Below are 14,621 nucleotides of genomic sequence, written 5' to 3'. Positions count from 1 at the left end.
ATATGCCCGCATGCTTTCGCTTTTTCCCTGCTTGGTATTGTAAATCTCTGCCACAATTTCATTGTCGTACCGTAGGAGTTTGAACTCCTCTTGGAAAGCCTTCTTCAGACCGTTCCAGGACGTTTTATATTGGGCATCCAGGTCCATATACCAGTCAATGGCTATTCCTCGTAGAGTGGTTGGAAATGCCTTCAACCAATAATCCCGCTCGTCCAGGCCATTTGCTTCCCAAATGGTCACGCATGTCTTACAATGTCGTACAGGATCCTTCGACCCGTCGCCCATGAATTTTGGAAGCTTTTGTTTCTCCGGGGTGTGTGCCATTGTTTTTGTCTGGAGGGTTTTATGTAGTGCTTGGAAGCTACTATATGCTCGGAAGGTATTATGTGTCGGGAAGGTATCGTACGCTCTTGACCTGGTTGGACCTTTGTCCGCAGAGCTTTGGTCACCCTCGCTCCTATAGTCCCTCCTTCCCGGGGTTTTTGGATCTGACCCTCCTATTTTGGTTTCCTCTGACAAGGATACATTCCTGATGTCGGATAATGTTGCTTCAAAAATATTGGCGACCTCTTCGTGTAGGTCCCGTACTGCCTCCTCTCCTTGTTCAAAATACTTTGACGGGTTGCTCTGCGACTTGGCTCCCGAGTATTCTTCACTTGACGTCGAGTGTGGGGCTTGGTCGGCGAGATCTTCCTCCGCTACGTCTGGAAGTGGCAGGTTCCTCGCGACCTCTGCCAACTCCTTCCACGTACACGGCCTCTGTCTCTCCCAACTCCGACTCCGACTCACACTTCGACTTCTGCTACGTTTCTCAAGGCCCTTCGAGTCAGCAACCTCCCTTAGCTGCCGTCTCCGCTCGGCCTGTTCCTTTATACAGAGAGATCTCTGTACTGTTCCCTCGTCTACTCCTTCGGTGGCGGTGGTACGTTTGTCTTTGTATGACCGTATGAGCATTAAGTGCCAGGGGTACGACGTTGGCTTGTCTCCCTCTCCTCTTCCTCCCTACGGTTGCGCTCTTTGTACCTTTGGAGTACTTGTTGCCGACGGAGTTCCCGTACAGTTTCCTCCCTTTGGTCTTGAAGTGCAATCAGATTTCTTGCGAGTAACCTTGGAATACTTCTGAGCAGGTCAAAGATGGGAGTGTTGACGGTGAGTTCACCACGTACCGTGCCTTCAGAGACGGCTCTCTCCTGAGCCTCCCTCTGCACGTATTGCATGACTGACATGTCCCACAACTCTACCAAGTCTGTCGTCAACTGATCCTCTCGTGCCTCCTCCGCGGTACTTTCTTCGTGTGTGTCGCTGTCCACCACAATTAATTGCTGGTTGAATGGCCAACCCATTAATTCCTTCCGCCTGCCGCCATAGTTATCTCTAGGTTCGTTCAGGCAACAGCACCAAAATGTATAGTCCTTAATGTGAGGTTTGTAAACTCACAGATAAAACAAGGATTTCCCACACGTACCAACTATTCATGTAACAGACATTCATATATCAAAGCGTAAGTAACAACAAACAGCTATACCAGAAGAATGATATCTTTATTGAATTGTCAAGAATATGTCAGTACAATACCATCCCTGCCAAGGTTCCAGCTGAATCATATATAGACTCGACAGTTGGCCAAGTTGGCCAAGTTGGCAACCGTCACTAACTACCAACTACCCCAGAGGAACCTCTTGGCGACTCAACATAAACATAAACATAAACAGCTGCCCGAACTATAACGAACATGTGTTATTGACCCCTAAGAGTGGGGACATTACATCAACTTCTTGATCTGCATGAAGACTCATGGGCACAATATGTGACTCCTCTTGATCCAAAATCTCATATGGCGGAAGTGAACTTGTGAACATGGTTTCATCTTCTTTAGGGCACCCACATGTTGACTAATTTTTGTCTTCCTCATGATCATTTGTAGGCTCAATTTCCTCTTTATACTCATCATCCAATTCAACTACCACATTAGATGATGTATTGCAATCTTCACGCAATAGTGATGGGTCGGTGTTATACTTTAACATACTATCCTCATTGAAACTGTCTCCTTACAAGGCTTATCAAAAACAATATCTACATCACAAATATAGAGACTGGTGCAAACAGAAATTTCTTGATCATTCCTCTCCTTAGGTCCATAATAGCATTTGCACTAGCTAATGGTGCCAATTTTATGACAAGTTCTTCCTATATTGGTAAGTTTTGTATTAAACACTACTTATGCAGTAAAAGTATTATTCTCTATAATTTCTGTATATTGTACATTGGTATGACGTGCGATTCCAATTATTTTTTCATACTGTAAGTCATAGTTTGGTAGTGTAAATTCTGTGGTAACTACATTGTGCATGTGGTGAATAATAGCCCGTTTCAGCAGAAAAGGTTGATAAAATAGAGAAAACTTTTGTATGACCCTGCCTTAAGCCAAATAGGTGAATTCATGCAAGAAAGCTGAGGGTCCAGCCTGGCCCAAAAAGTCAGGCCACTACAGCTGAAAGTGCAGGGGCAACGACTATTCAAGGTTTTTAGTGATCCATGTCTATCTGTAGGTCCCAGGCCAGGTAGACTGGCCTCAAACTGGCAAGCTGCAGACCACATATAGGAGGGAGACGATCCTTGTAAATAGTAACAGATTTATCACGTGTTGTAGATTGGTCATAGAATTCCATGTCTCAAGCTTATTGACTAATCTATGGGTCCGACAGTTCCTTTATTAATGAGTTATCATTTGTTTTTTCTTGAAGAATGCAGCTATATTAATAGTTATGGTATATGTAGTTCCATATTGATATGGTCTTTTTATTCATGTGAAGGTTGCCTTTTGTCATTCTTTTCATAGTGATATGGACATAAATTAAAGCTGGTCTGTTGGATGATATGTTGTTTTTATTCACCTATTTGGAGCTTGTGCTGTTTGTTTTCTTATTAACCAAACCAACTTTTTGAAGGGCATGGGTGAAATTCAAATGTTACTGGATCGATTATCTGTTTCACACCAGTTTTCTGGTGAAGCATCAGAGTGGCTTCTTCCATTGTACTCGTCCATAGCTGCAAGTGAACAGCGAAAGGTGTTTTTGAGTCCACCAGAAAATAGACGGAAGGTATGTCTTAAGAAACTTTAAATTCCTCATTAGAGTCAAAAAAATTGTCCCAAAGCTGTGGATTTACATTATCTTAAAAGATATGCTGAATATATCTGCTGTTGGCAGGAAAACCATATCTGTATGTCTAATTTTATTTTTATTTGTCAGTCAACTACATTATTTTTATCAGCAATACCGCTATATATTTAGCTTGCATGACAATTCTTCTCCAATATGCTTGCTTTCCAAAATGATTATATTGATGAAATAATGTGTACCTAATTCTTGTCTTGTTTCTATTTCTATTTGCAATAAAGATATTTTTACTTTTGTAAAGTTTGATTATTTATTCACTGCTAATAAATTTATAATCTTGCAGATTGTGGTTGCGACAAATATTGCAGAGACTTCCATCACTATAGATGATGTTGTTTATGTCATTGATTGTGGCAAGCACAAAGAAAACAGATATGACCCCCAAAGGGTAAATTAGTTTTGTGCTTTGAGTTTTCTTGTGTTAAGAGTGCTTTTGAAATTCTGGCTTTCAAGAAAAAGTATAAAACAGTTTGAAGAAGGAAATGTATATTGTATCACCCCAAAATTTGGTCCATCTGATATTTATTACAAATGAGAACCACGATATTTGTTTTTTCTTTCTGGGAGATTGTGATGTAATGCAAACATGCATGCACACACACGCGCGCACGTGCACGCACACACACAAACCAAATATGCACACACACACACACACATGCATGCACACACATGTGCACACGTGTGTTTGTGTATGTATGTATGCAGATTAATTTTATCTGTGTGTGTGCGCCTGCTAGTCTGCAACCTCAAGTTGCCAAGTTGTCAACGCAGGCAATACGTCTCACATCTTGTTTGTCAGACTCAGTGAGTCTGAATGGAAAAATATGCATCAAACTTATTGTATATCTATATATGTTTTTTTGATAAAGGGAAACAATATATTATTAGGACACTAATAATCCTCCATAGTTGATCCTAGAAGCATTGAACATAGTTTTATACTGCAAACAAGACGATTTCAAATAAAAAAATATTATATCATCAAAAAAAAGTGACACGTCCCACAATTACATGAAGAGCTAACCATATTTACGGTAACTGCCATTGAAGCAAGATACAATTTAAAAAAAAAATCACTTAAAGCAATCTACAGTTCTTCAATAAGAGTGTTAGTGTTTTTAATATTTAATGCATGATTTTTTTTTAGATTGCACATGGGTTTCACTTTTTCTTTTGGATTGCAGATAGACTTTCATTACCTTCTGCTTCGCATGTTGTTTACCAGACGTGCCATTTTCAGAGCTGCTTTCACATTCTTATTACATTCTAAAATTTCCTTCTCCCTATCTCACATCCCAATAATTCCGTGTAAAAGCATTTTGATGCTGTTCTCCTATATTATCTTCAAGTTTTGTTTAGAACTCAGGGGAACCTCAACCCTTGTTTCCACTTAAGTTTTTCTTCTGTTGTTTCTTGTGCTTATTTGTGTCTTTATCCCCAATTCTAGTGTATGGTTTACATTCCCAAACTTTAAAAACCAGACTTCGGCGTGTTCCTTGTTTTTCCTTTACATGGCAGTTTTAGATCTTTCTTTTGTTAGACTTGTATCTAATTGTTCTTTATGCAATTCTCTTGTACTTTGGTGAACTTTCCATCTTAGTATCATCAATATTTACTTTCTTACTCGATTCGTCTTTAACTTATGTGATAAGCTCCAATGAAATTGCAAAAGGGCTTCCCTCTTTGATGAACGTGCTCTGGATAATCTCCATTTAATTGTTTCCTTTGTTTGTCTCTCTTTTTTGACTTACCCTGCTTCATTTGCTTCATTTTCTACCGATTTTTTTCCTGAATTTTCTTTTCCTTCTATTTCTTTGTGTTTTCTTTTAGATTTTACTACATACTTTGTTTTTAGGTTTTGGAAACCTTTTTTATCATTTTTTTTGACATCTTGATGACTCATCATGAAACAATTGTCACTTTGATGGTAGGCTGAAAAATGAAGGGAAAGCTTTTGTATCCCATGGATTGCACTCATTTGCTGTCTTCTAATCACAGTGTGATACTCTTTAGAAGGGGTTTGTCCAGTTCCAGATCTACACATATCTTTTGCATGATTGGCCATCTGTATATCTCTTGTGGCTGTTGATGTTAAAATATGTATGCCAATAAATTTCATGATACCATTGAAAACATAGTGTCAAAAATTCATGTGCTAATGTGTGCAGTCTGATGCAAACAGGAAGTTTTGATTGCATTTCCTTCATTGGTAAAAAACCTGGGTTCTAATATTCCTTGAATAGATCCGCATTTTCTAATAATTAATGAGTATTCTTGGAAGATCCTTTCATGATCACTTTTATAAGCAGAAGCAATCATAAATTACCTCATGGACATGAGAGGATCTCATTGTTGCCTGGAGCTTCTCAGCTCCTTACTTTGATTGCTTCTATGCATGTGCTCTTGGTTCACTCGTCTGATTTCTGCTGTTTTTGAATTTTTACACTTCTTTAATGACTTCTTGTAAACAATTTTCGATATAATTTTCTTCCCTCCTGTGAAGTTTTGACAATAGGAAGGGCATCAAGCATTATATACATGAAATTTTTGAATTGCATGCATGAAATTCTAGATGAGAGACTTGTATATGTATATAATGCTTGATTATACTTTTACTGTTGATGAAAATTTCCAGCAAACAGAGAATTGAGATGTGAGTGCTGGCTGTATTTTTCTGCTCTTTATCCTGGCTAATACTTCATCTTTATGGTAATTCAGAAAATGTCAAGTATGGTTGAAGCATGGATATCCAAAGCAAATGCCAAGCAGAGATGTGGAAGGGCAGGACGTGTCAGGCCTGGAATTTGCTTCTGTCTTTACACACACTATCGTTATGAGATGCTTATGCATCCATTTCAGGTTTTGGCCTTATTTATGTTGATGAGACTTACGATGTAGGCACTTCTAGGATATTTTTGAGTTTCCTCAGGTTTTTTTCCGATTTAAATGTAGTCTTTTAGGATACTGCCAACATTTATGAAATTCATTTTAAGCATAATGGTGTCTCATCACAGGTTCCCGAAATGCTACGAGTGCCATTAGTTGAGCTGTGCTTGCAAATCAAATCTCTTTCCTTAGGAGATGCTGCCTCCTTCCTTCAAAAGGTTCAGTCTGATCCTTCTTGATGTGAATAGCGTAGAAACAATTACCAATGAGAAATACTCACTAAACATCAGTTAATTTCTCTATGGGCTCACATCAAACAGTGTAATTAATATCTCTTTCTATGCCCATGGTTTTGTTTTATGTGGTTTTTTTCCTCTATTGCAGGCTTTACAACCTCCAAGGGAAGAATCAGTGAGGTCCGCAATTGCTACATTATATGAGGTAGTTTACTCTCTTGAGAGTGTTTCCCTATGTCAAATGGTGGTTCTCTTCAATTTCTCCAATGAAAATAGAAATAATTATAATTTAAAGTAGTAGAACTTTAGGAGAATCTATGGTTATAGGTTTGCATGTGATTGCTTCTATTTGTTACAAATCATGCTCTACAATTTTTTGTTGTGCTTTTGAAGGTATTAAATTGGTGCTTGCATAATGCATTTTTGAGAAACATTCTTCATGCTTTCTGTCAGAGAATCGCTTGTCCTAAAACTTATTTTTGCTTTACTGTGTTAATAATATCACTGAAAAGTGAAATCTTATTGCAATTTTGAAAGCTGAACATAAGTGTTGAGGAAATAATATTTTGACAAAGGTTCAAACTAAGAATTTCACTTCGTAGATCTGAATTATATGGGATGCTACATCCTCATGATGTAGTAACTAGAGTTACAAGACATGGACTTGGTTCAAACTCAGCAAAGATTTTCAGCTCAGATTTGGACTTGGTGTCAGAATCGACAAAAATTCAGCAATTGAAAAGTCCATGAAACATAGAGATTTTTAAGGATTTAAAGCTGTGTTACCTCGAGTTTCGTGGACGGGGACGGCAAGGGACAGAGGGATGAGTTTCCAGGACAGCAAATTTTTTTGCCAATTTTGGGGACAGCAGGGGACGGCAAAGGGGATGGGTATTTAAAATATAGGGAAAATTTAAAATATATAGGGAAATTTTAAATTTTCATATGAAAAATGGATAAATCATGTAGATATACATTGATATACATTATATTCATATGAAAACATGGATAAAGTAGGTATATGTGCATTATAGAACCTTAACATACCGCATTTGTGTTCAAAATTCATTGTCAATACTCAATATGCATTCATAATTCAGAATTCATTGTCAATGCTCAATATGCATTCATAATTGAAAATACATTGTCAATATGCCAATACTTTTTTGCATGTAGTTCATTGTTTCTTTCTGGTTGGAGGATATTTTGGCAGTCTTCTATTTCTATTATGACCTACAACCGCTTCTTTATGCACTACAAAGTTTTGGGTGCTTGTGAAATTCTATACCAAGCTGTTATTCATATTTCTGAGTACTTTTGGCTATGATGAAGACCTGTTTGCCTTTCATAATTGTGAAAAGTCCAATATTGCAGACCTGCAACCACTTTTTTACGCACTACTGAGTTCTAAGTGTTTGTGAAATTTATTACCAGGCTGCTGCTCATTATTTCTAAGTGCTTTTGGAAGTGATTCAGACGTGTACTCATCATATTAGTGAAAATCCAGTTTTACAGACCTATAATAAAATAAAAAAATGTTTTTTTTTGAGCATTTGAGTCTTTTTTTTCAAAATGTGCTGGGAAAAGGGGGATGGCTGGCCATCCCTTGGATGGTTAGGGGACGGGGGGATGTTCCCTTTGAGAATCATTGTCGTCCCCAAGTTCTGGGATGTTTCCCACAAATTTTGCAATTTTGGGGATAGCGGGGTGACATCCCCTAGCCGTCCCCAAGTCCCCAAAATGTCCCCGGTATGGGGATGGGGGATTTTAGCCCGGGGACACGTCCCCTGGTTACGTAGATTCAAAGTTCAATCATGCACCTTTCAATAAATAAACTTTGAAGACACAATACATCACTAATTAAACAGAAGCTATTTTGATTACATGCAAAAGTGTACATTGATTACATGAATACAAAAGTGGATTTCAGCTGAAAGAAACAACATTTTTAATTATATAAACTTTGTCAAATGTTTTAGGTGTACAAAAGGTGTGGATTTTGATATTCATGGCATCCTAAACAAAAATCACAGTATGGATTCACGAGCTATGGAGGAGAGGAGCTTGTATTGCCTAGCCCAAGATTACTAGCTCTATATGGAGTCATAAACTTGTATTATAAACTATAGTGTCGTAAATTGTATCCTCATACGATTCACACTCATTTGGGGCTCACTTTGGTAGTTTTCCCCTCATGCCTTTGATTATGACTGATTGTGCTCAAGCCATAGCCAAATCTAGAAGTTTAGTACCTTTCTATGCTCACTGACCAAGATTCTGGCTGAAGTTGCTAGTTCTGTGGTGCCTAGTGCCATGGTCCAGTCAAAATGGGCTTAAATTGAAACCTCAAATGGTTGGGAAGTTGTTGAGCGGGTCCTTGATGTTGGCCTTCTTCAAATTTTCAACATGTTTCATGAGGTGTATAAATACAAGTCTCATTCCCTCATTTGAACATCTCTTGATCATCTCTCTACAAGGCATTCAATTCCATTTGAGTAATTACAATTAGGAGTTTTCAAGGTAGTGAAGGAAAGATCGAGCATTCAAGAATTCAAGTTAGCATCCATGATCAAGTAATTTAAAGGGATGATGCCACAGATGATGTTTTGCAGATTTGCTAGGCTATAAGTGCTATAGCTCAAGTGCGACAGTTTTACTCGTAGATGTGAGCCAAAGGCACCGTTGATATTGAACGCTACTAGTTTTTGGTTTCAAACTCTTATTTAAGTTCTCTAACTATGGTAAGATCATATTAACTCTATTTGCATGAAAATTAATCTATTTACTATCAATTGCTTTGATGGGAACTAATAATAAAGTTTAAAAATGAATCTAATTACTTGAAAGGTACTAATTGCTTAAAAAATGAGAACTCTGATGATGGATCTATTTACTTGTAAAGTACTAAGTGCTTGAAGAAAAATAACAATGTAATATTAAAACTTGAAAATGAAATTAATTACTTGTATAACACTGACTACATTGCAAATGAATCCAAATAATTGAAACAATCAAATAATAGACAGCGAAAATGAAAACTATGATAACGAGTCTAGTTACTTGAAAAGTACTAATTGCTTTGAAATAAGATTGAAAAAGAATCTAATTACTTTGCAAGGTACTGTTTGGTAGATAGGAGATCCAATTAATAATAAGCTTTAAAATGGTTCTCCTTCATGTAGAATGAATACAAGAAATCTAACCATTCGAAAAAGAAATCAAATTCTTTCCAATAAGTTCAACTAATTTTGAGTGCTATTAACTAAGTCCATCTTATGCTTTTAAAAAATATTTTGAGCTGCTTATAAGAAATAGATTTCAAAGAATATCATTTGCTTGTAATAAATCTAATAAATGTAATCTACCAATTCATTTTCAAAAGAAACAATAAATAAGTTAAACTTTTTTTCTTTTAAAAGAATTTAAACTACTATTTGTGAAAATTTGAATGTCTAATAAGAATTGTTTACTTAACAATGCATGGTAGCTTATGAAGGTAATCAAATTTCCTCAATTTATTTCAAATTGTTAAAAGAATGGATATGCCCAATATTGCTTGAAGAATATTACCCATACCAAATAATTACTTAGTAAATTTCAAATGCAATAAAGCAATATTAATAAACTTTTGAATCAAATTACTCTTCCAATGTGATTTAAATAATAAATAAATAAAGAATTGATCAAACCTTTTATTAAGTTGATGAATGGAATAGGGTAGAATATTTGACATTTGAGACTATTGTGACTAGTCATCCTAGATGATCCAGTTCATTCTCAAGATTTAAAAATGGAAAAATCTCCGTACTTCCCTTTTGGTTAGCTATACATTAACTTAATAATAAATCATTCTAAGACTATTTATTTTATTTATATACTAACCGTTTAAATCTAATACATCAATATTCATTCTAAAATTATATTTGAATCCTTTCAATTTATATATATTAAATTCAATATCTATTATTAATAGAAATTTGTTTAAAAATCTAATTATATATAACATTTATATTTTAATATATTTATAAAAATCTAAATTTAAAATATTTATATATTAAATTTCATTATTTAACAAATTAAAATCTATTATTTAAAACTAATATGAAATATAGAAATAGATTTTTTTTTTAAAATTTAATCATATATAACATTTATATATTTTAATGTATTTATAAAAATTTAAATTTAAATATATTAAATTAAATTCTAGTGTTTAAACCTAATATAAAATATAGTAATTAAATTCTATCAATATTTATTAAAATGGATTTATAGTTTTTCCAAAATCAATAGGGAGTTCACCTTTTAAATTGGCTTGAGGCTTTATTAAGGTGTTGGCATGTGTAGATCATGCCTGTAACCAAGCACTGCCACGTCTATATTTAGCTTGTATATAATACATATTGTCTTTTTCTAAGATTATCATTATGTTTATGTATATGATTTTATTTAATATTTATTAAATAGATTAATTTTCTTTTCTATAGTATTCCATGGGGACGCGTCCCCCCGTAAGAAACGTCTCGGGGACGGGGATGCGACATCCCCCGCCGTCCCGCCATCGCCACCCAAGCGCCGCCGGGACGCCGAGACGTTTCCGCGTCTCCCAGGGAGACGTGGAGACGTCTCCCAAGAGACGTCTGGGTGTCTCCTTGGGAGACGTGTGGGCGTCTCCCCGTCTCTCGAGGGATGGGGAGACGCCCATTCCCGTCACCCACATCAAAAGCAAACAAAAAAAACATTTTTTTATAAACATGTGACTTTTGGGGGGGTTAAGGGGTAACCCTAATTGGACGTAAGCCAATAGAAAAATAACACCCGACGCCAATAGAAAAATAACACCCGACACCTTTAGAAAAATAAGAGTATTTTTGGCCTTGTGGGGCGTTGCCCCTCGACCCTGCCTTGTATCGCGACAGGGAACCCGCAAGGGGCGCTGCCCCCAAACCCCTATTGAAAAATATAGGGGGAAACTGCCCCGATAGAAGTAGGGAAAATCTAACCTCCGAGTCTAATTAGGCTCCATATAACAACACAACTTAGAAATATTGGTATTTAGATTTGGTATTTCTAATTTCCTATAGTCTCATTTGAAATGTAATTCTTATACTGTAATACTATCATACATCTTTTCAAAACTAGTTTTTCAAGTACTATATGTATATGTATAACTATATCAGCACCACCACCCCGCCACCCCCCCCGCCGCCGTCCCCAAACTTAGGCCCTTGGTTCCCCCGTCCCGTCCCCGCATCCCCCACACCCGTGGAACACTGCTTTTCTATGAATATTGTACATAAACTTATTCACCAATTATATTTATTTTTTGAGTTAATCCTTTAACTTATTTGTTATTTAATATGATTCATAAATTTATTATTTAGATATTCATAATAATTCTTCTATCTTACCTTCTTTCATATAAAAATCCATTATAATTAAATTTTTCATTAATTTAATATATTTATAATTCAATATTAAATAATTTATTGATAAAATCGTAATATCACTAAAAAACCTATATTAAATAAATACATTATTCAAACTTTATTTAAAAGAAATTAAATAATGGTTAAAAAGAAAACCTTTAAAAGTTAATAAATAAAGGCAAATCCTTTTATAGAGGCTTTGGCCTATATTAGAGGCCTTGATGCATGTGTAGGGCTGGCGTACACATGCAGGTCGAGCTTGCTCAATAAAAACCACCCCAGCCCGCCAATCACCCCCCCCGCCCCCTTTCTAAAATAGAATAGTAATAAATTAGTATGGGTGTAGGGAGGGTTGTAATAAGTGTTAAATTTTACTCTTTAAAAATTTTGATTTGGCTTAAAGTTAATTTTAATACCTATTATTAATATTAAAATAAATATTAATTAATTATATATAAAAAAGTTTTTCATTTAATTATTAAAAAAAGACGATATTGTTTTTATATATATATCCTTACTATAATATTTAAAATTTATATTAAACCAAATGACTAATATTTTGAAAGATCCCCACCAATTCTGATCCAATTTTTCAGATTTGTTTAAGTGCTGATTGAAGTGGTATTCAGTTTATTTTCCAAAGTTTGGTTTGCGTTTTCAATGCCAATTGATAGTTTGGAGTTCAACCATGAAACATATGCAAGATAGCAATGCTTTTTGAACCAAAATACAAATTTATAAGGCACTGATAGAAAGTTTTGAGTTCTGATTTATTTGAAACAGCAATACTTATATTCAACAGTAAACTATTGAGACACCATAAATGAGGAATAGCATATCTGGAGTCCAACGTCCAATCAGATGAGGAGTTTTATTGATGAATCCAAGGAGACCATAGTGTAAGGGCACCCAACTAGCTAGAATGGCGCCAACTGGTTTATTTGCATCAACAATAATTACTGAAAACAAATAATGGAAGAAACAGTAAAAGTACTAGACCCTACACCTGGCCTGTAGGCAAAATTATTGAATGAAACTGGAAATGTTTAATGTGCTAAAGCAAACTAATCCATAAAATACTCCTGATCCCTGAATAAATTCCAAATTTGCTGTTGACAATTACTGATCAAGAAATCTGCACAATTCCCAATGCCATTTCTGGATGGTATGGTTTGCAAGAGATGGTATGACTAGCCAGGGAAATGTATGGCTGGTAAAAGAAGTTCCTAACCCTCCAAATCTGCTCACCAATCAACCAGTAACTGCTGCAATCAATTTCCAATGAGTCTCTTGCAGAAATTTTCATCAAACAATGACCATTCAACCTCCAGGAAGCATTTATTTTTATTGAATTTGATTGATCTGAATGCACCAAACCCTTGGTTATTTATTGCTGTAAGAAACCTGTAAAATCTGCCTGAAAATTCCTCCAATGAAGCACAAATGGAAACCCTATGTAGATTTCCCTCAATGGTGAATTGGATTTTCGTCCAATTCATGATTCTCCATGGGTTTTCGTCCTCTGGAAAATACTTGGCAAAGCTGCTCTAAGAAAGAATTCTGAAAAAAATGCGCGTACATAATGAGCAAATAAGAGATCGAATTGTCTTTATTAATCCCTCCTCACTTTAGACTCCAACGCCTCTTTTAATCATATTTTATTTGGCCTTCAATTCCAATATTGCGTCCAAGGGTAGTGGAATTATGTATTTTTACCAAAGAAACGGGACTCGGACTCGGCTCGGACTCGGGACTCGGCGTCAGACTCGGCTCCAGACTCGGCTGGACTCAGGAAAGTGAAAAACTCAAGAAATTTAGAGATTTTTAAAGATTTAAAACTTGTTTCAGACACCCTTTATTGAATACACCTTAAAGACACAAAAACATCATCAAACTCGGCTCATTTGATTACATACACAAGTATACATCAATCACATAAGCATAAATGCAAATTGTAGCTGAAGAAAATAACAAACATAGATATATAAATATTGTCAAATGTATACAATATTACAAAACTCATGGAATAAAAAATCCATGTCATCATATGATCATCATCAAATGTTTCATACAAGTACCAAAGGTAAATAGTAAATACTAAATACAACTACAAGTGTACAAGCCTATGGCTCAGAGGGCCGTGCAAGTGCACCCTCTCGCCCTGGCCCCCTGCAAAGGCGTTTAAAGTAGGTCCTGGATGATTCAGCAGCCATAGTCGCTCCCCATGACACCATGCCATGCTCACCAACATCAGGAACAGCTGTGTCATGCTCGCCAACATCAGGAACAACTGTGTCACTCTGAGTCTCAGTATTTCCTGTCTCTGCTCGTGCTCTCTGCTCCTCCTCTGCCATGGCTACAGCCTCAGCCTCTATATCTACCTGGTCAATCCAATCAATGTCATCATCACTAAATACAGCTGTAGGAGTCCTAGGAGCTGTCTAATTCTCATTGGCCCACTTTGCTTCAAGATCAACCTCATCTAGAATGATAGGAGACATGTCAACTATTGCATTCTTTCTCATTCTCAGGCGGAGGTTGTAGTGAACAAAGACGAGATCATTCATCTTCTCCACAGATAATCTATTGCGCCTCTTGGAGTGTATGTGCTCAAACATACTCCAATTGCGCTCCCAACCTGATGCGCTGCATGGTTGGCTCAAGATGCGAATGGCCAACTTCTGAATATTTGGTGTCTCTGGGCCAAAAAAGTTCCACCAATGATTTGAGTTTGAAATGAGAAAAATAAATAAAATCAGTCTCACTCATGAACTCATTTAACAAGTTACAATATAGTATTGAATAAAACTAAAATTAAGCCTAACAATTTATTTTTACCTGGCATCATAGTTGTCCTACCGTCTTTGGCGACAGGATGAGAAAAGGTC

General features: G+C 36.1%; 1 protein-coding gene across 6 annotated transcripts in view; it reads left to right on the top strand.

The window, feature by feature from the left end:
* Positions 1-14,621, top strand: part of LOC131070237 (DExH-box ATP-dependent RNA helicase DExH7, chloroplastic) — a 408,882-nt gene that overhangs the window by 201,820 nt on the left and 192,441 nt on the right. For all 6 annotated transcript variants that reach the window (XR_009371539.1, XM_058005745.2, XM_058005743.2 and 3 more), the window contains exons 21-25: positions 2,952-3,104; positions 3,466-3,570; positions 5,901-6,041; positions 6,197-6,286; positions 6,453-6,509. Coding sequence is in view for 5 of the 6 variants with exons in the window: in XM_058005745.2 (XP_057861728.2) it covers positions 2,952-3,104; positions 3,466-3,570; positions 5,901-6,041; positions 6,197-6,286; positions 6,453-6,509 (546 nt within the window). In the remaining variant the exon portion in view is untranslated. The remainder of the gene's footprint in view (positions 1-2,951; positions 3,105-3,465; positions 3,571-5,900; positions 6,042-6,196; positions 6,287-6,452; positions 6,510-14,621) is intronic.

Source organism: Cryptomeria japonica, chromosome 2 (assembly GCF_030272615.1).
Source record: "Cryptomeria japonica chromosome 2, Sugi_1.0, whole genome shotgun sequence".
Lineage (NCBI taxonomy): Eukaryota > Viridiplantae > Streptophyta > Pinopsida > Cupressales > Cupressaceae > Cryptomeria > Cryptomeria japonica.
The sequence above is the reverse complement of the archived record's forward strand: the minus strand, read 5'-3'. Positions and strand labels throughout refer to the sequence as shown.